This window comes from Zophobas morio, unplaced genomic scaffold (genome assembly GCF_036711695.1).
Source record: "Zophobas morio isolate AGI-343-1 ecotype UQ-CSIRO unplaced genomic scaffold, CSIRO_AGI_Zmor_V1 ptg000030l, whole genome shotgun sequence".
Taxonomy (NCBI): domain Eukaryota; kingdom Metazoa; phylum Arthropoda; class Insecta; order Coleoptera; family Tenebrionidae; genus Zophobas; species Zophobas morio.
In genome coordinates this window covers 6,157,168-6,171,186 of record NW_026972135.1, presented here as the reverse complement: position 1 = coordinate 6,171,186, position 14,019 = coordinate 6,157,168, and the positions used below count along the sequence as shown (strand labels likewise).

The window sequence follows — 14,019 nt, the reverse complement described above, 5'->3', positions numbered from 1 at the left end:
AGAAGTCCAGAAATAGGAAAATCACAAATAGATTAATTGAGAAATCGGAAAACTGAAACTTTAGCAACGTCAAAATTTGAACAATTGACAAATAGAAATGCTGAAGAACCGAAAAATCAAACAATGGAGAAATCGAAAAATCTAAAATTTAAAACATTGAACAATTAAAATATCGCAAAATTGAAAAATCGGGAAATTCAACCATTAAAAAATCAAAAAATTAAAATTCGAAAATCTAAAATTTAAAAATCGAAAAACTGAAAGATCCGCAAATCGAGAAATCGAAACCCCAGAAATTGAAAAATTGAAAAGTTAAAAATCGGATAACTAAAAAAATCGAAATATCGAAAACCTGGAAAATCGAAAAATTGGACAGCCCAAAAGTAAGAAATCGAAAAACCGAGAAATCCAAAAATTGAAAAAAACGAAAAATTCAAAAACTGAGACATCGAAAAATTGGAAAAATCAGAGGATCGAGAAATTGAGGAGTGGAAAGCCGAGAAGAAAAGTCAAAAAAATCGAGAAATCCAAAAATCGAAAAGTCGAGAAATCGAAATATTGAAAAATCTCAAAACTGAAACAAATATCCAAAAATTTGAGAAATTAAAAAATTGGAAAACTGAAATATCAAAAAATTAAAAAAGCAAAGTCGAAAAACCGTAAGCTTAAAATATCGAAAAACTGAATTAGACTTAATCAAATTAAATATTTGCATAATCCAAGTTTTGCATATTTAGCTACATATTTTTAACAAAGTGATGCATATTTTGACCAAAAATGGGCATATTCTTTGGATATTTACTTCGTTAGTTTTTCCAAACGCTTTTCTATCTATTTTTCTACTTATTTTTTATTTTTACTTACTTCAAGCTCTATTTTGAAAATTATAGAGATTACAACCGCACACACAACAGCAGTCATTATCCTCATCGTTATTTCTGAACCAGATCGACGAACTCCTCGAATTAACACACAAACAACCCTCACCAACTTTATCAGTTTGTTCCGATCTAAATCGCGACATTTATTTTCTTAAATTACATGCCAATGTGCCCGTCCAGTTTCCCCTCTAGCAACCTTCCAGCAAACAAGTTTACATTTTTTTTTTTTGTTTACAAATTTTAAATAAAACCAAGCTTCACAACCTCCACCAGTAGAACTCAAGACCTCAAACATGATAATAAGAGTTCTGTGCGTTTTCGTGTTATCAGTGACATGGTGTACCGCTCTAAATTTGCGTAAGTTCGTACGATTTTTTTCTTTGGGAGTAAATTTGAGTTGGAAAATTACAGCTTCCTCGTTCAAAAAATGTGATCTACGAGCTAGCGATTTTGACCAGTGTTTGTCGAATGCTATTCAAGACGCAATTCAGCACCTGAAGGAGCCACTGCTTGAGTATGGTTTACCCCAATTGGAGCCTTTTCAGACACCGAAAGAGGTGATTCTCGAATACGGAAACGAAACAACTGGAATTCGACAAAAATACTCCAATTTAAAAATTACCGGATTCACAAAAATCGAAAAAACGAGCGCCAGGTAAAACAAGAATGAAAATGTTTCACAAAAGTATAGTTTTTTGCAGATTTAGCTTGGAACGTAAGAGTTTAAATGTAAATATTACTTTCACAAATATTTTATACGAATCCGACTATGGAGCGCGTGGCCGATTTATTTATTTGCCGATTGATGTATCGACGACAACGGCGATCAATCTTAGTATATATTTCTTCTGTGATGTCCTCACGTAGTAAAGAAATAATTTTCAGAAAGACCCACACTCCGGATTGTGTTTAATTTGGAGGAATATGAGAAAGAAAACTTGAAATATTTTAAAGCGAGGGGTGGTAGTTTTCGTATGAAAATGAAGAACGCTACGTTCGATTTTAAAAATATTTTTAAAAAGGGATGTTTGAATAAGGAACTTAATGACATGATGAATGAAAAGTAGGAGAACATTTTAGATTATTTTCAGGAGACGTTTCCAGAATTGTGGATTTCTGTATTCGAGTGGATGTTTAACAATTTGTTGGAAAAAGTCCCTGTTTCTGAGTTATTCGATGGATTGTGAGAATGATCAAAAATGCACTCGTACTGATAAATTTGTGCTTGTAAACGTATCTAGGTGTATCATGGTTTAATAAAATTCCAATAGCAGGTTTTTTGCTCATTATTATATAAGTAGGTATATTTATTTCGTAGTTAGTCTGGATTATTAAAAAATTTAAACGAGGAATTTATGTTTCCATGTGTTATTGTTTGCGATTTAAAAAAATTAATTTAAAAACCACCCCTTTCTGAAGTGAGCATGTTACGCTACTGACCGACAGTCCGTTGTTAGATTCTGATGACTCACCATGTTGAACTTAAAATAATCTTATTTTATCACGGAAACGGGAGACCTATTTTTTCGTACTCTAGGGGTCATGAAAGATGGAGGAAACATAAAAGTAGAGAGCCGGTCGACGGACCTCAAAAATGGAAAATTAAAAATATTTAGAAATTGAAAAACTGAAAAATTGTAAAATCAAAAATTACATAATCCAAAATTTAAAAAATCGGAAGAGAAACTAAAAAAGCAAATTAGTCAAATATTTTCAAATTACAAAAGAAAAATTTAATAAACCTATTGTAAAATAAAAATCAAAAAAATTAAACTCAAAATTCCATTAAAAAGCAAAAAAAATCAAAAAGTTATAAATTGAAAATCGAAAAATTGCAAAATTGTAAAACAAAATTGAAAAATCCAACTTTGGAAATTCAAAAATCAAGAAAATGAAAAATGAAACGTTGAAAATTTGAAAAATCGAAAAGTTAAAAGTTGAAAAGTTGTAACACTGCAACATCGGAAAATTGTAATGTTAAATAAAAATCGAGAAATTTGAAAATAGAAAAATAGAAAAATCCATAAATTAACAATTCAAAACAAGGAAAAAATTAGTTTGAAAAATTGCAAAATGGAAAAATTGTAGTATCGTAAATTTGAATAATCAAAAAACTGAAAAACTGAGTCCTAATTGGGAAATTGAAAAATTGAAAAGTTGAGAAAATCTGTCTACAATCGAAAAATTATAACACTGAAACATCAAACAATTAAAAATCGGAATATTGAAAAATCGAAAGTTTGAAAGTTTTAAAAATTGAAAACAAAAAATTGGAAAATCAGAGAAACAAAAAATAAAATATCGAAAACTTGCAAAATAAATATCAACAAAGTAAAAAAAGAAAAAAGGAATTGTATCTGAAATAAGAAAAACGGAAAAATGCCAGAAATTGAAAAATCGATAAAGTGAAGAATCAAAACATTAAAAAATCGAAAAATTGAAAATTTATAAAGTTGACTAAAATTTGCAAAACTGAATAACCGAAAAATTTAAAATTGGAGAAACGAAAAAGTTAAAAAACAAGAAAAGAAACATTTTAAAATTGAAATAAAAAAATTACAAACGATTAAAAAAATGAAAAACTGAAAAAAGTAAAAATTGTAAAATCTAAATATTGCGAAACAAAAATCAAAAAACAACCAATCGAAAAACGGACAAACTGAAAAACGACAAAAAGCGAAAAGTTGAAAATTGGGACATTGAAAAAATAAAAAATTGCAAAAATGTAAAATTGAAAAATCAAATATTAAAATGGAAAAATAAAAAAAATTCAAGTTGAAATTTAGTAAAAATATCGAAGCGAAAAATTCTAGAGACAAAAAAAATGAAAAATTACAAAATCTAAGAGCTGAAAAGTAATAAAATTGAAAAACTGAATAACTGAAAAATTGAAAAATAGAAAAATTAATAAATTGGACAATTGCAAATTGAATAACTGAAAAATTGAAAAAATGCAAAATTAAAAGATTTAATAGTTGAAAAATTGTAAAAATAAAGAAAAGAGAAAATTCAGAAACCTTAAATTAAAAATGTAAAAGTTGCAAACTGAAAGACTGAAGAATCAAAACATGAAAAATTAATAAACTGCAAAGACAAAAAATTTAAAAATTTTAAAGTGGGAAAATAAAACCGAAAAAGTAAACGGAAAATTGAAAAATGGAAAAAATAAACAATTAAAAATCAAGAAATTGAAAAATCGAGTATGTATGTAATTGCAAAATCATAAAATTGAAAAAACGAAAAATTGAAAAAGTCCAAAATTGTAAACTTTAATAGCGCAAAATAAAAATAAAAAAACAACAAATCGAAAAACGCAATCACTGAGAAATGAGAAAAACCGGAAATGAAAAATCGAGACACTGAAAAATCAAATAATGCAATATCGTAAATTTGAATAATGGAAACACTGAAAAATTGAAAAATTGTAAAGTTGAAAAGTCGAAAAACTATAAAATTGAAAAATTATGACACTCAAACCTGGAAAAATTGTAAAATAAAAAATCGAGCAATCGAAAAATCAAAGAATTGAGAATTTTACGAATCGAAAAATTAAAAAACCATTTGAAAACCGAAAAACATAATGAAATAATTTACAAATAGAGAAATTGAAAAACTGTCAAACTGAATAACTAAAAAATTGAAAAATTGGAACATCAAAAGTTCTAATAGCAAAAAAAAATAAAAGGTCCAGAAAATTTAAAGATTGCAATATCATTAAACTGGAGAATCCCAAATTGGAAAAAAAATAAAAATGAAAAAATTTTAAAACAAAAAATGAAATAATACCAAAAATCTGAAAATTGAAAAATTCGATAGTTGAAAAAGGGAAAAGTTTTAAAATCTAAAAACTGCAAAATAAAAATCGGAAAATTAAAAAACTCAAAAACGGGAAAAACGAAAAAATTAACATCGCAAAATTGAATAAGTAATTTTAAAAAATTTAAATAGAAAAATTAAAAAAATATGAAAAATCCTAAAATTTGTAAAATTGTAGAAACAAACGATACAAAAATCCAAAAATAAAAATTTTAATTGTAAACTAGAAAAATATCAAATCAAATATTGAAGAAACAAAAAAATCGAAAAATTGAAAATTCTAGAAATAGAAACGTAAAAAATCCAAAAAATTAAAATCGTGTTTCAAAATTGAAATCCTCAAAATTTGTAAAATAAAAAAATTGTACTCTTAAATCATTGAATTGAAAAATTAAAAAATAAGAAACGAAAATTCGTAAAATTTAATAAACAACCAAAAAAAATCAACAAGAATTAAAAATCGAAAAATAGAGATATGGAATATGTGATTGCAAAATCGTAAAAAAAAAGCGGAAAATTTTAAAAAATTTCTTGATTTTGAAAAATTTAAAGAGTAATTAAAGATCTAAAAACTAGAAACCCAAAAATTTTACATTCGTAATTCTGAACAAATGAAAAATAAAAAATCGAAAAATTGGAAAGTCGAAAATTTTAAAATCTAAAAAGTGGATAATAAAAATAGAAAAAATAAAACTAGAAAATTGGAGTTATGGAAAAATAAAAAAATTGTTGAAAATTGTAAAAATAAAGAAAAGAAAAATTTTTTACATAACAAATTGAAAGATTTTAAACTAAAAATGTAAAAGTTGAAATAAAAAAACAAACCAAAAAAAAAACAAAAATTCAAAAATTCCAACGACGAAAAATTTCAAATTCTAAAAATTGAAAAAAAGGACCATTGAAAAATGGGACAAATCGGAAAATTAAAAATCCACACATTAAGAAATCGAAAAACTAACATCGTGAAATCGACTAAGTAATCGTAGAAAATTTAAATCGAAAAATTAAAAAAATATGCAACTTTTATTGAAAAATTTTTATTAAAAAATTAAAATTAAAGAAACAAGCGATAAAAAACCCAAAAATTAAAAATTTACTTGAAAACTACAAAAAAATCAAATCGAAAAATTGAAAATTCTATAAATTAAAAAGTAAAAAATCCAATTGAGAAAAAGAAAAATTGAGAAAACGAAAAATTAAAATCGTATTTCAAAATTGAAATACCCAAAAATTCTAAAATAAAAAAATTGTTCTCTTGAAACATTGAATTGGAAAAGTAAAAAACAAAAAATTGAGAACCTAAAAATCGGAAAATTTAAAACACACAAAAAAAATGTGAAATAAAAATCGCAAAACTAAATGCTCGAAAAATGGAATAATTTAAAAAGCGGAATATCAAAAAATTAAAATATTTAATAGTTGAAAATAAATTGTAAAAATAAAGAAAAAAATTAAAAAGTCGTATAATTGAAACATTTTAAATTAAAAATGTAAAAATTGAAATAAAAAACTGTATAGACAAACCAAAAAATCAAAAATCGAAAAATAGACAAAACAAATACTCCTATTATGTAATTGCAAAATCGTAAAATTGAATAAGCAAAAAATTGAAAAAAATCGAGAAATTGAAAAATATTTAAATTACCTGTAAAAAAAAATAAAAAATTTAAAAGATTACAAGTCGGGCAATTTAAAAATATAAAAATTGTAAAACAATAATCTGAAAATAAAAATTGAATATCTGAATAACTGAAAAATGGGAAAAATCGAGAAATGAAAAATAGAGCCACCGCGAAATCGAAAAATTGTCAATTTTAACTATCGAAAAAAATTAAAACTGAAAACTTAAAGATCTATTAACTGAAAAATCTAAAAACTGTACAACTGTAAAACTGAAGAAATGAAAAATTAAATGTCGAAAATTGTAAAATCTAAAAAGTGTTACTAGAAAAATGAATTCATTGAGAAATCGGAAAAATTGAAAAATTTTTCTCCCAACATCTAGACATCTGCGACAAAAAATTAAGTCAAATCGTAAAATTTAAGTAGATTTAATTTTCCAAAATTTTCAAAAGACGTTACCAAATTTTGGTCAGCATCATCAGACGAATTATGCTTAGCAATAAGTATAAAATCAATTTTTTTTAAATAAAAAAATGGGCTTGACACCTCTTTAGACTATGTCAAATTTTACTGTTGTGTTTATCGTCTCATTTTAACAGGTCTTGAAAAATATATCTTTCTTTTTTCGATATTTATCGCTGTTATTAATGTTATTTCTGAAAATAAACGAATTAAACCTGCCTCATATTATCATCTCCACTCATGTCTGAATGCAAATGAGTTTGTCCCACATAATTTACTACAACCTCGAGACAAACAAGTCTACGATGCCACTTTTATTTTTTGTGTCGATTATAAATAAAAGGGAATTAAGAAATAACAGTCCACTTATCTAAGTTGATCGCAGACGTGAACACGATGCTACGACTTGTTTGTATTTTCATAGTATTAGTGACATGGTGCACCACCTTAAAACTGCGTAAGTTTTTAACTTTTGTTTCGTTTTTGCTGTTTAAAATTCACAAATCGTAGCTTCCTCATTCAAAAAATGCAACCTACGAAGCAGCGATTCCGACGAGTGTTTGTCTAATGCCATTCAAGACGCAATTCAGCAACTGAAAGAGCCACTGCCTGAGTACGGTTTACCAAAATTAGAACCTTATGAGGCACCGAAAGAGGTGATTGTCGAATTCGGAAACGAAACTATCGGCATTCGACAAAAATACTTCAATATAAAAATTAAGGGCTACACGAAAATCGAAAAAACGAGCGCCAGGTAAAACAAGACCGAAAAGTTTCACAAAACTACAGATTTTTGCAGCTTTAGCTTGGAACATAAGCGTTTGAACCTTAATATTACTTTCGCAAATGTTCGATACGAATCCGACTTTGAAGCTCGTGGCCGATTGATTTTTTTGCCGATTGATGCATCGACGACAGTTGCGATCAATCTTAGTAAAATTTCTTTTTACTCTTGTGGGGTGTTCAGGTAATAAGGAAATTATTTTTAGAGAGACCCACATTCCAAATTGTGTTTAATTTGGAGGAATATGAGAAAGGGAATTTGAAGTATTTTAGAGCGAGAGATGGGAGTTCTCGTATGGAAATGGAAAAAGCTACGTTCGATTTTAAAAATATTTTTAAAAAGGGGTGTTTGGATGGAGAACTTAGTGAGATGATGAATGAAAACTGGGAGAACATCGCGGCTTATTTTCAGAAAACGTTTCCAAAATTCTGGATTTCGGTGTACGAGCGGAAGTTTAACAAGTTTTTGGAAAATGTCCCTGTTTCTGAGTTATTCGACGGATTGTGAAGATCCAAAATTCACTTTGTACTTATAAGTTTGTTCTTCCTAGCTCACTGCTTGTAAACTTAGGTTTGTATCACGCTTTAGGTAATAAAAATGTTGCAGGGGTTAAATATTGATATTTGCACAAGTAAAAATTGAAAAATTTAATAACCGTAAAATCGAAAAAATGAAAAAAAAAAAAATTATAGATAACCGAAATATCGAAAAATTGGAAAATCAAAAATCAGAAAATTAAAAAATACAAATCATAAATTTGAAACCGAGAAACGAAATTGAAAATTCTAAAAGAAGAAAAATTGCGAAACACAAAATTAAAAAAGTTAAATATTAAAATGGAACATTTCAAAATAAAAAAAAAATGCAAAAAAAATCGGGAGGTAGTCGAAAAATGTAACAATTCACAAATCTAAAAAATCGAAAAATTGAATTTTAAATTCGAAAAATTGAAGAATTGAAAAATTAAAAATTGAAAAATTAAACAATCCGATTGAAAATTGAACAATAATTGTAAAAACGAATAATCAAAAAATTGAATAATGTTGAAAAAGCTAAAAACTGAAAAATTTTGTTTTAAAACCTAAAAAATTGCAAATCTAGAACTGATGAAACAAAAACGTTAACAACTAAAAATTGAGAAATTGAAAAGTCGGAAAAGTGGAAATTCTAAAAATTTAAAATTTAAAAAATCTAAATGAAAAATTGCAGAACTGAAAGAACGAAAAATCAAAAAATTGGAATTTTGAAACATCTAAAAATTGAAAAATTTTAGGTCAAAACCTAAAAAAAATTCAAATAAAAAACTGAAGAAACGAAAATGTTAAAAACGAAATATCGCAAAATGAAAAAACTCAAAACAATATCCAAAAACTGAAAAAGTCGAAAATAGGAAAACTGTAAAATTAAAAAACATGAAGAAATTACAAACTAAAATTCAAAGAAACAAAAAAACTGAAAAAGTCAAACACTAAAAATTGAAAATTTTTAAAAATTACAAAAAAAAACGCAAAAAGTTGAAACAAATGGTAAAAAAATTCAATATTTCAAAAATTAAAATTCGAAAAAATAAAATCTGACCAATTGAAAAATTATAATAATACAAGAAAACGAAAATTCCAAAAACGAAAAAACTAAGTAGAAATTGAAAAAGCTTAACAACGAAAAATCTCTGAAGAAAAGTTTTAGTAAAAATTTTAAAAACTAAAAATCGAACAATTTAGAAAATAAAAAATAATTTAATACTGAAAAATTGATGAATTGAAAAAATAAAAATGGAAAAACTGAAAAATTGGAAAAGAGAAAATTCTAGAAATTGAAAAATTAAAAAGTCTAAATTAAAAATAAAACCATGGAAGGAGTGAACAATCAAAAAATTCAAATGTTGAAATATCTAAAACTTTAAAAATTTTACGTTTAAACGTAAAAAATTCAAATAAAAAAATGATGAAACGAAAAAGTCAAAAGCTAAAAATTGAAAATCCAGAAACGAAAAAGCCCAAGATATTGTTGTTTTTGAAAAACAGAAAAACGAAAAATTAAAACATCCAAAAACTGAAAAAGTCGAAAATTGCGAAACTGTAAAATTACAAATCTAAAATTTGAAAACGAAAAATCGACTACATAATACTTCTTACTAAAAATAGAAAATTTTTCAAAATCAAATAAAAATGTACAAATGTTGAAAAACAAAAAGTCAAAAATGTCAGCAATTCAAGAACCGAAAATAATTGAAAAATAAAAATTTGACAATTTGTAAAAACGAAAATTCAAGAAAAACAAAATTCCAAAATTGGAAAATTGAAAGCTTGAAGTAGGTATCGAGAAACTGAAAAATCAAAAATCGATAAAGTTTAACAACGAAAAACTTCATCAGAAAGATCGAAAAATTTAGAAATCGGAAAAGTGAAAATTCTAAAAATTGAAAAATCTAAGTGAAACTTGAACCATATCTAATTGAAAGAAGATAAAATCTAAAATTCGAATGTTGAAAAATATAAAAATTGAAAAATTTTACTTCAAAATCTAAAAAATTGCAAATCAAAAACTAATGACACGAAAACGTTAAAAACTAAAATTGAAGGAACAAAAATTTAAACAATAAAACACTAAAAAATAGAAAAATTTTAAAAGTTAAAAAAATGCAAAAAAGTTGGAAAAAAAGTCAAAATATTCAAAAATTTACAAATCGGAAAAATCGAAAAATGAAGAATTGACAAACTGTTAAATTGGGTATCAAAAAAAAACGAAAATTTCAAAATTGAAAAATTGAAAACTTGAAATATCGAGAAATTGAAAAATAAAAAACTGAAAAAGCCAAAGAACGAAAAATCTTAATAAAAAAAATCAAAAAATTGAAAAACTAAAAAAACAAACAATTCAGAAAACAAAAAATTGGATTTTAAAGTCGAAAAATCGAAAAATTGAAAACTCGAAAAGTGAAAGTTCTAAAAAGTGAAAAATAAAAACCTCTAATTGAAAAATTGAACATCTGGAAAAATGAAAAATCAAAAAATTGAAATATTATAAATCTAAAATTCAAAAAACGGTAAAGTAAAAAGTAGAACACTAATAACAGGAAAGTTTTAAAAATTAAAAAAAAATGCAAAAAAATTGAAAAACAAAAAGTCAAAAATTTCATCAATTCCGAAAGCGGAAAAATCGGAAAATTAAAAATTGACAAATTGTAAAATTGAAAATCCAAGAAAAACGAAAATTCCCAAACCAAAAAATTGAAAATTTTAAATATCGAGAAACTGAAAAATCAAAACCTAATAAAGTTTAACAACGTAAAATCTCAATAGAAAGATCAAAAAATTGAAACAAAAATTCAGAAATCTGAAAAATTGGAGAATTGAAAAAGTGAATATTCTAAAAATTGAAAAATTAAGAAGTCTAAATGAAAAATAACATAACGGAAGGAATGAACAATCAAAAAACGCAGATGTTGAAAAATATAAAAAATTAAAAATTTTACGTTTCAATTAAAAAAATTCAGATCAAAAGCTGATAAAACGAAAAAGTTAAAAACTAAAAATTGAAAATCCCGCAGTATCACAAGATAAAAAATTGAGAAATTATAAATCTAAAATTGAAGAAACGAAAAATTGAAAAAGTAAAAAAAAAAAAATTCTAAAAATAACAAAATCCAAAAAAGTTGAAAAACGGAAATATCGAAAAACGAAAAATTGACAAATTGTAAAATTGGTTATCCAAAAAAAACTAAAATTTCAAAATTCAAAACTTGAAATATCGAAAAATTGAAAAATCAAAAACTCAAAAAGCTAAAGAACGAAAAATTTTAATAGAAAAATCGAAAAATTGAAAAACCAAGAAAATAAACAATTCAGCAATTCAAAAATTGTATTTTAAATTTCAGTATTTTAACAGTGAAAAATTAAAAAATTTGAAAAGTGAGAATTGTAAAAAATGAAAAATTCAAAAATTTAATTGAAAAATTGAGCAACAGTTGCAAAAACGTAAAATTAAAGAAACGAAAAATCAAAAAATGAAAAATCAAGAAACTAAAAAATAAATAAACTGGAAAATTTGAAAATTGTAAATATCCAAAAATCAAAAAATAGAAAAATTTTAATTAAAATGGTGACTATAAAACCGCAAACCAAAAAATTTAAGAAACGAAAAAGTAAAAATTCAAAATTTAATAATCGCCAAACGAAATCTCGCAAATTGAAAAACTGAAAAACCGAAAAATTAAAATCTAAAAATTGAAAAACTGAAAAATTGTAAAAAGAAAATGAAAGAAATGAAAAATAATGAAAACATGAACAGTCGGGTAACCAAAAACTAAATAAGCTGGAAAATCGAACAATTGAAAAATTGTAAAATCAAAAAATTGTAGGATTGAAAAATTTTAAAATTAGTAAATTATAAATTTAAAAATCGAAAAACTACATGTAAAAAAATTCAAAAAACGAAAAATTGATAATGTTAAAAAAAATAATTATCGGTTTATAAAAAAAAAACAAGAAAGCGAAAAACTAAAAACTCAAAAATACAACAATTTAAAAAAAACAACAAATCAAAAATTAAAAAATTCAATTGCGAAAAAAAAAATATCGAAAAATGTAAAAATGCAAAATCGACTAATCGATAAGTAGAAAAATGGAGAAACTGAAAAATCAAAAATCGGAAAATGAAACACCCTAAAATTATTAAAATTGCAAAATCAAAGAATATTGTAACAGTAAAAAATTCAGAAATAGCAACAGTTGTAGGTAAACTAAAAAATCGGAAAATTGCAAAGAATGGAAAAATTAATAAAGTTAAAAACCGAAATTAGAAAAACTAAATATCGAAATCTAAAAAGGACAAAAAAAAATGCAAAATTAAAATCTAAAAAGTATCCATTCATTGAAAAATCGGAAAAACTTAAGAATTTGTTTCCCAAACATGCAGATATCTACGACAAAAATCAAGGCGTAATAATAAAGCACAAGGATGGGAACATGTCACCTTATAAAATTTAAGTAGATTTTATTTTCCAAAATGTTCAAAAGACATTACCGAATTTTGGTGAGCATTATAAGACGAATTGTGCTTAGCATTTTACAATCCAGAAGATATGCCTAAGTAAAAAATTTCTATTTTTTAAATAGAAAGTTGGAGCGGGTTTCAAATAACGTTGTAAATTACACTTGGACTTTCAAAGCACTTGAAAGCTCCACTCATCCTTCTATTTGTCGATCTTTATCACTGTTGTTAATGTTATGTCTGAAAATAAGGAAATAAAAAAAACCTGCCTCATATTATCACCTTCACTCGTATCGGAAAGCAAATGTGTTTGTCGAACATCATTTACTACAACCTCGAAGCAAACAAGTTTACGATGTCACTTTATTTTTTTTTATGTAAATTATAAATAAAAGGAAATAACGGAATAAAATTCCACTTATCTAAAGCTCATCGCAAACCTGAACACGATGCTACGACTTGTTTGTATTTTCATAGTACTAGTGACATGTTGCACCACCTTAAAAATGCGTAAGTTTTTAACTTTTGTTTCGTTTCTACTGTTTAAAATTCACAAATCGTAGCTTCCTCATTCAAAAAATGCAACCTACGAAGCAGCGATTTCGACGAGTGTTTGTCGAATGCCATTCAAGACGCAATTCAGCAATTGAAGGAGCCACTCCCTGAGTATGGTTTACCAAAATTAGAACCTTATGAGGCACCGAAAGAAGCGATTCTCGAATTCGGAAACGAAACTATCGGCATTCGACAAAAATACTTCAATGTAAAAGTTAAGGGCTACACAAAAATCGAAAAAACGAGCGCCAGGTAAAACAAGACTGGAAAAGTTTCACAAAACTACAGATTTTTGCAGCTTTAGCTTGGAACATAAGCGTTTGAATCTTAATATTACTTTCGCAAATGTTCGATACGAATCCGACTTTGAAGCTCGTGGTCGATTGATTTTTTTGCCGATTCGACGAAAATTGCAATCAATCTTAGTAAAATTTCTTTTTACTCTTGTGGTGTGTTCAGCTAATAAGGAAATTATTTTTAGAGAGACCCACATTCCAAATTGTGTTTAATTTGGAGGAGTATGAGAAAGGGAATTTGAAGTATTTTAGAGCGAGGGATGGTAGTTCTCATATGGAAATGGAAAAAGCTACGTTCGATTTTAAAAATATTTTTAAAAAGGGGTGTTTGGATGGAGAACTTAGTGAGATGATGAATGAAAACTGGGAGAACATCACGGCTTATTTTCAGAAGACGTTTCCAAAATTCTGGATTTCGGTGTACGAGCGGAAGTTTAACAAGTTTTTGGAAAAAGTCCCTGTTTCTGAGTTATTCGACGGATTGTGAAGATCCAAAATTCACTTTGTACTTATAAGTTTGTTCTTCCTAGCTCAGTGCTTGTAAACTTAAATTTGTATCACGGTTTAATAAAATGTTGGAGGGGTTATCCGATTTTTATTTGTTGGTTCT

General features: G+C 25.8%; 1 protein-coding gene and 1 long non-coding RNA gene across 2 annotated transcripts; both read left to right on the top strand.

The window, feature by feature from the left end:
• Nucleotides 1-1,145: 1,145 nt before the first annotated feature.
• LOC135138864 (uncharacterized) lies at nucleotides 1,146-2,157 on the top strand. Its single transcript, XR_010282073.1, has 4 exons — nucleotides 1,146-1,238; nucleotides 1,293-1,536; nucleotides 1,583-1,716; nucleotides 1,767-2,157. It is a non-coding gene; the product is annotated as an uncharacterized LOC135138864 (long non-coding RNA).
• Nucleotides 2,158-7,128: 4,971 nt separating this feature from the next.
• Nucleotides 7,129-8,180, top strand: LOC135138116 (uncharacterized). Its single transcript, XM_064067988.1, has 4 exons — nucleotides 7,129-7,239; nucleotides 7,293-7,536; nucleotides 7,582-7,715; nucleotides 7,772-8,180. The coding sequence occupies exons 1-4, from the start codon at nucleotides 7,179-7,181 to the stop codon at nucleotides 8,071-8,073; spliced, it is 741 nt and encodes a 246-aa protein (XP_063924058.1). The 5' UTR covers nucleotides 7,129-7,178; the 3' UTR covers nucleotides 8,074-8,180.
• The last annotated feature ends 5,839 nt before the right edge of the window (nucleotides 8,181-14,019 follow it).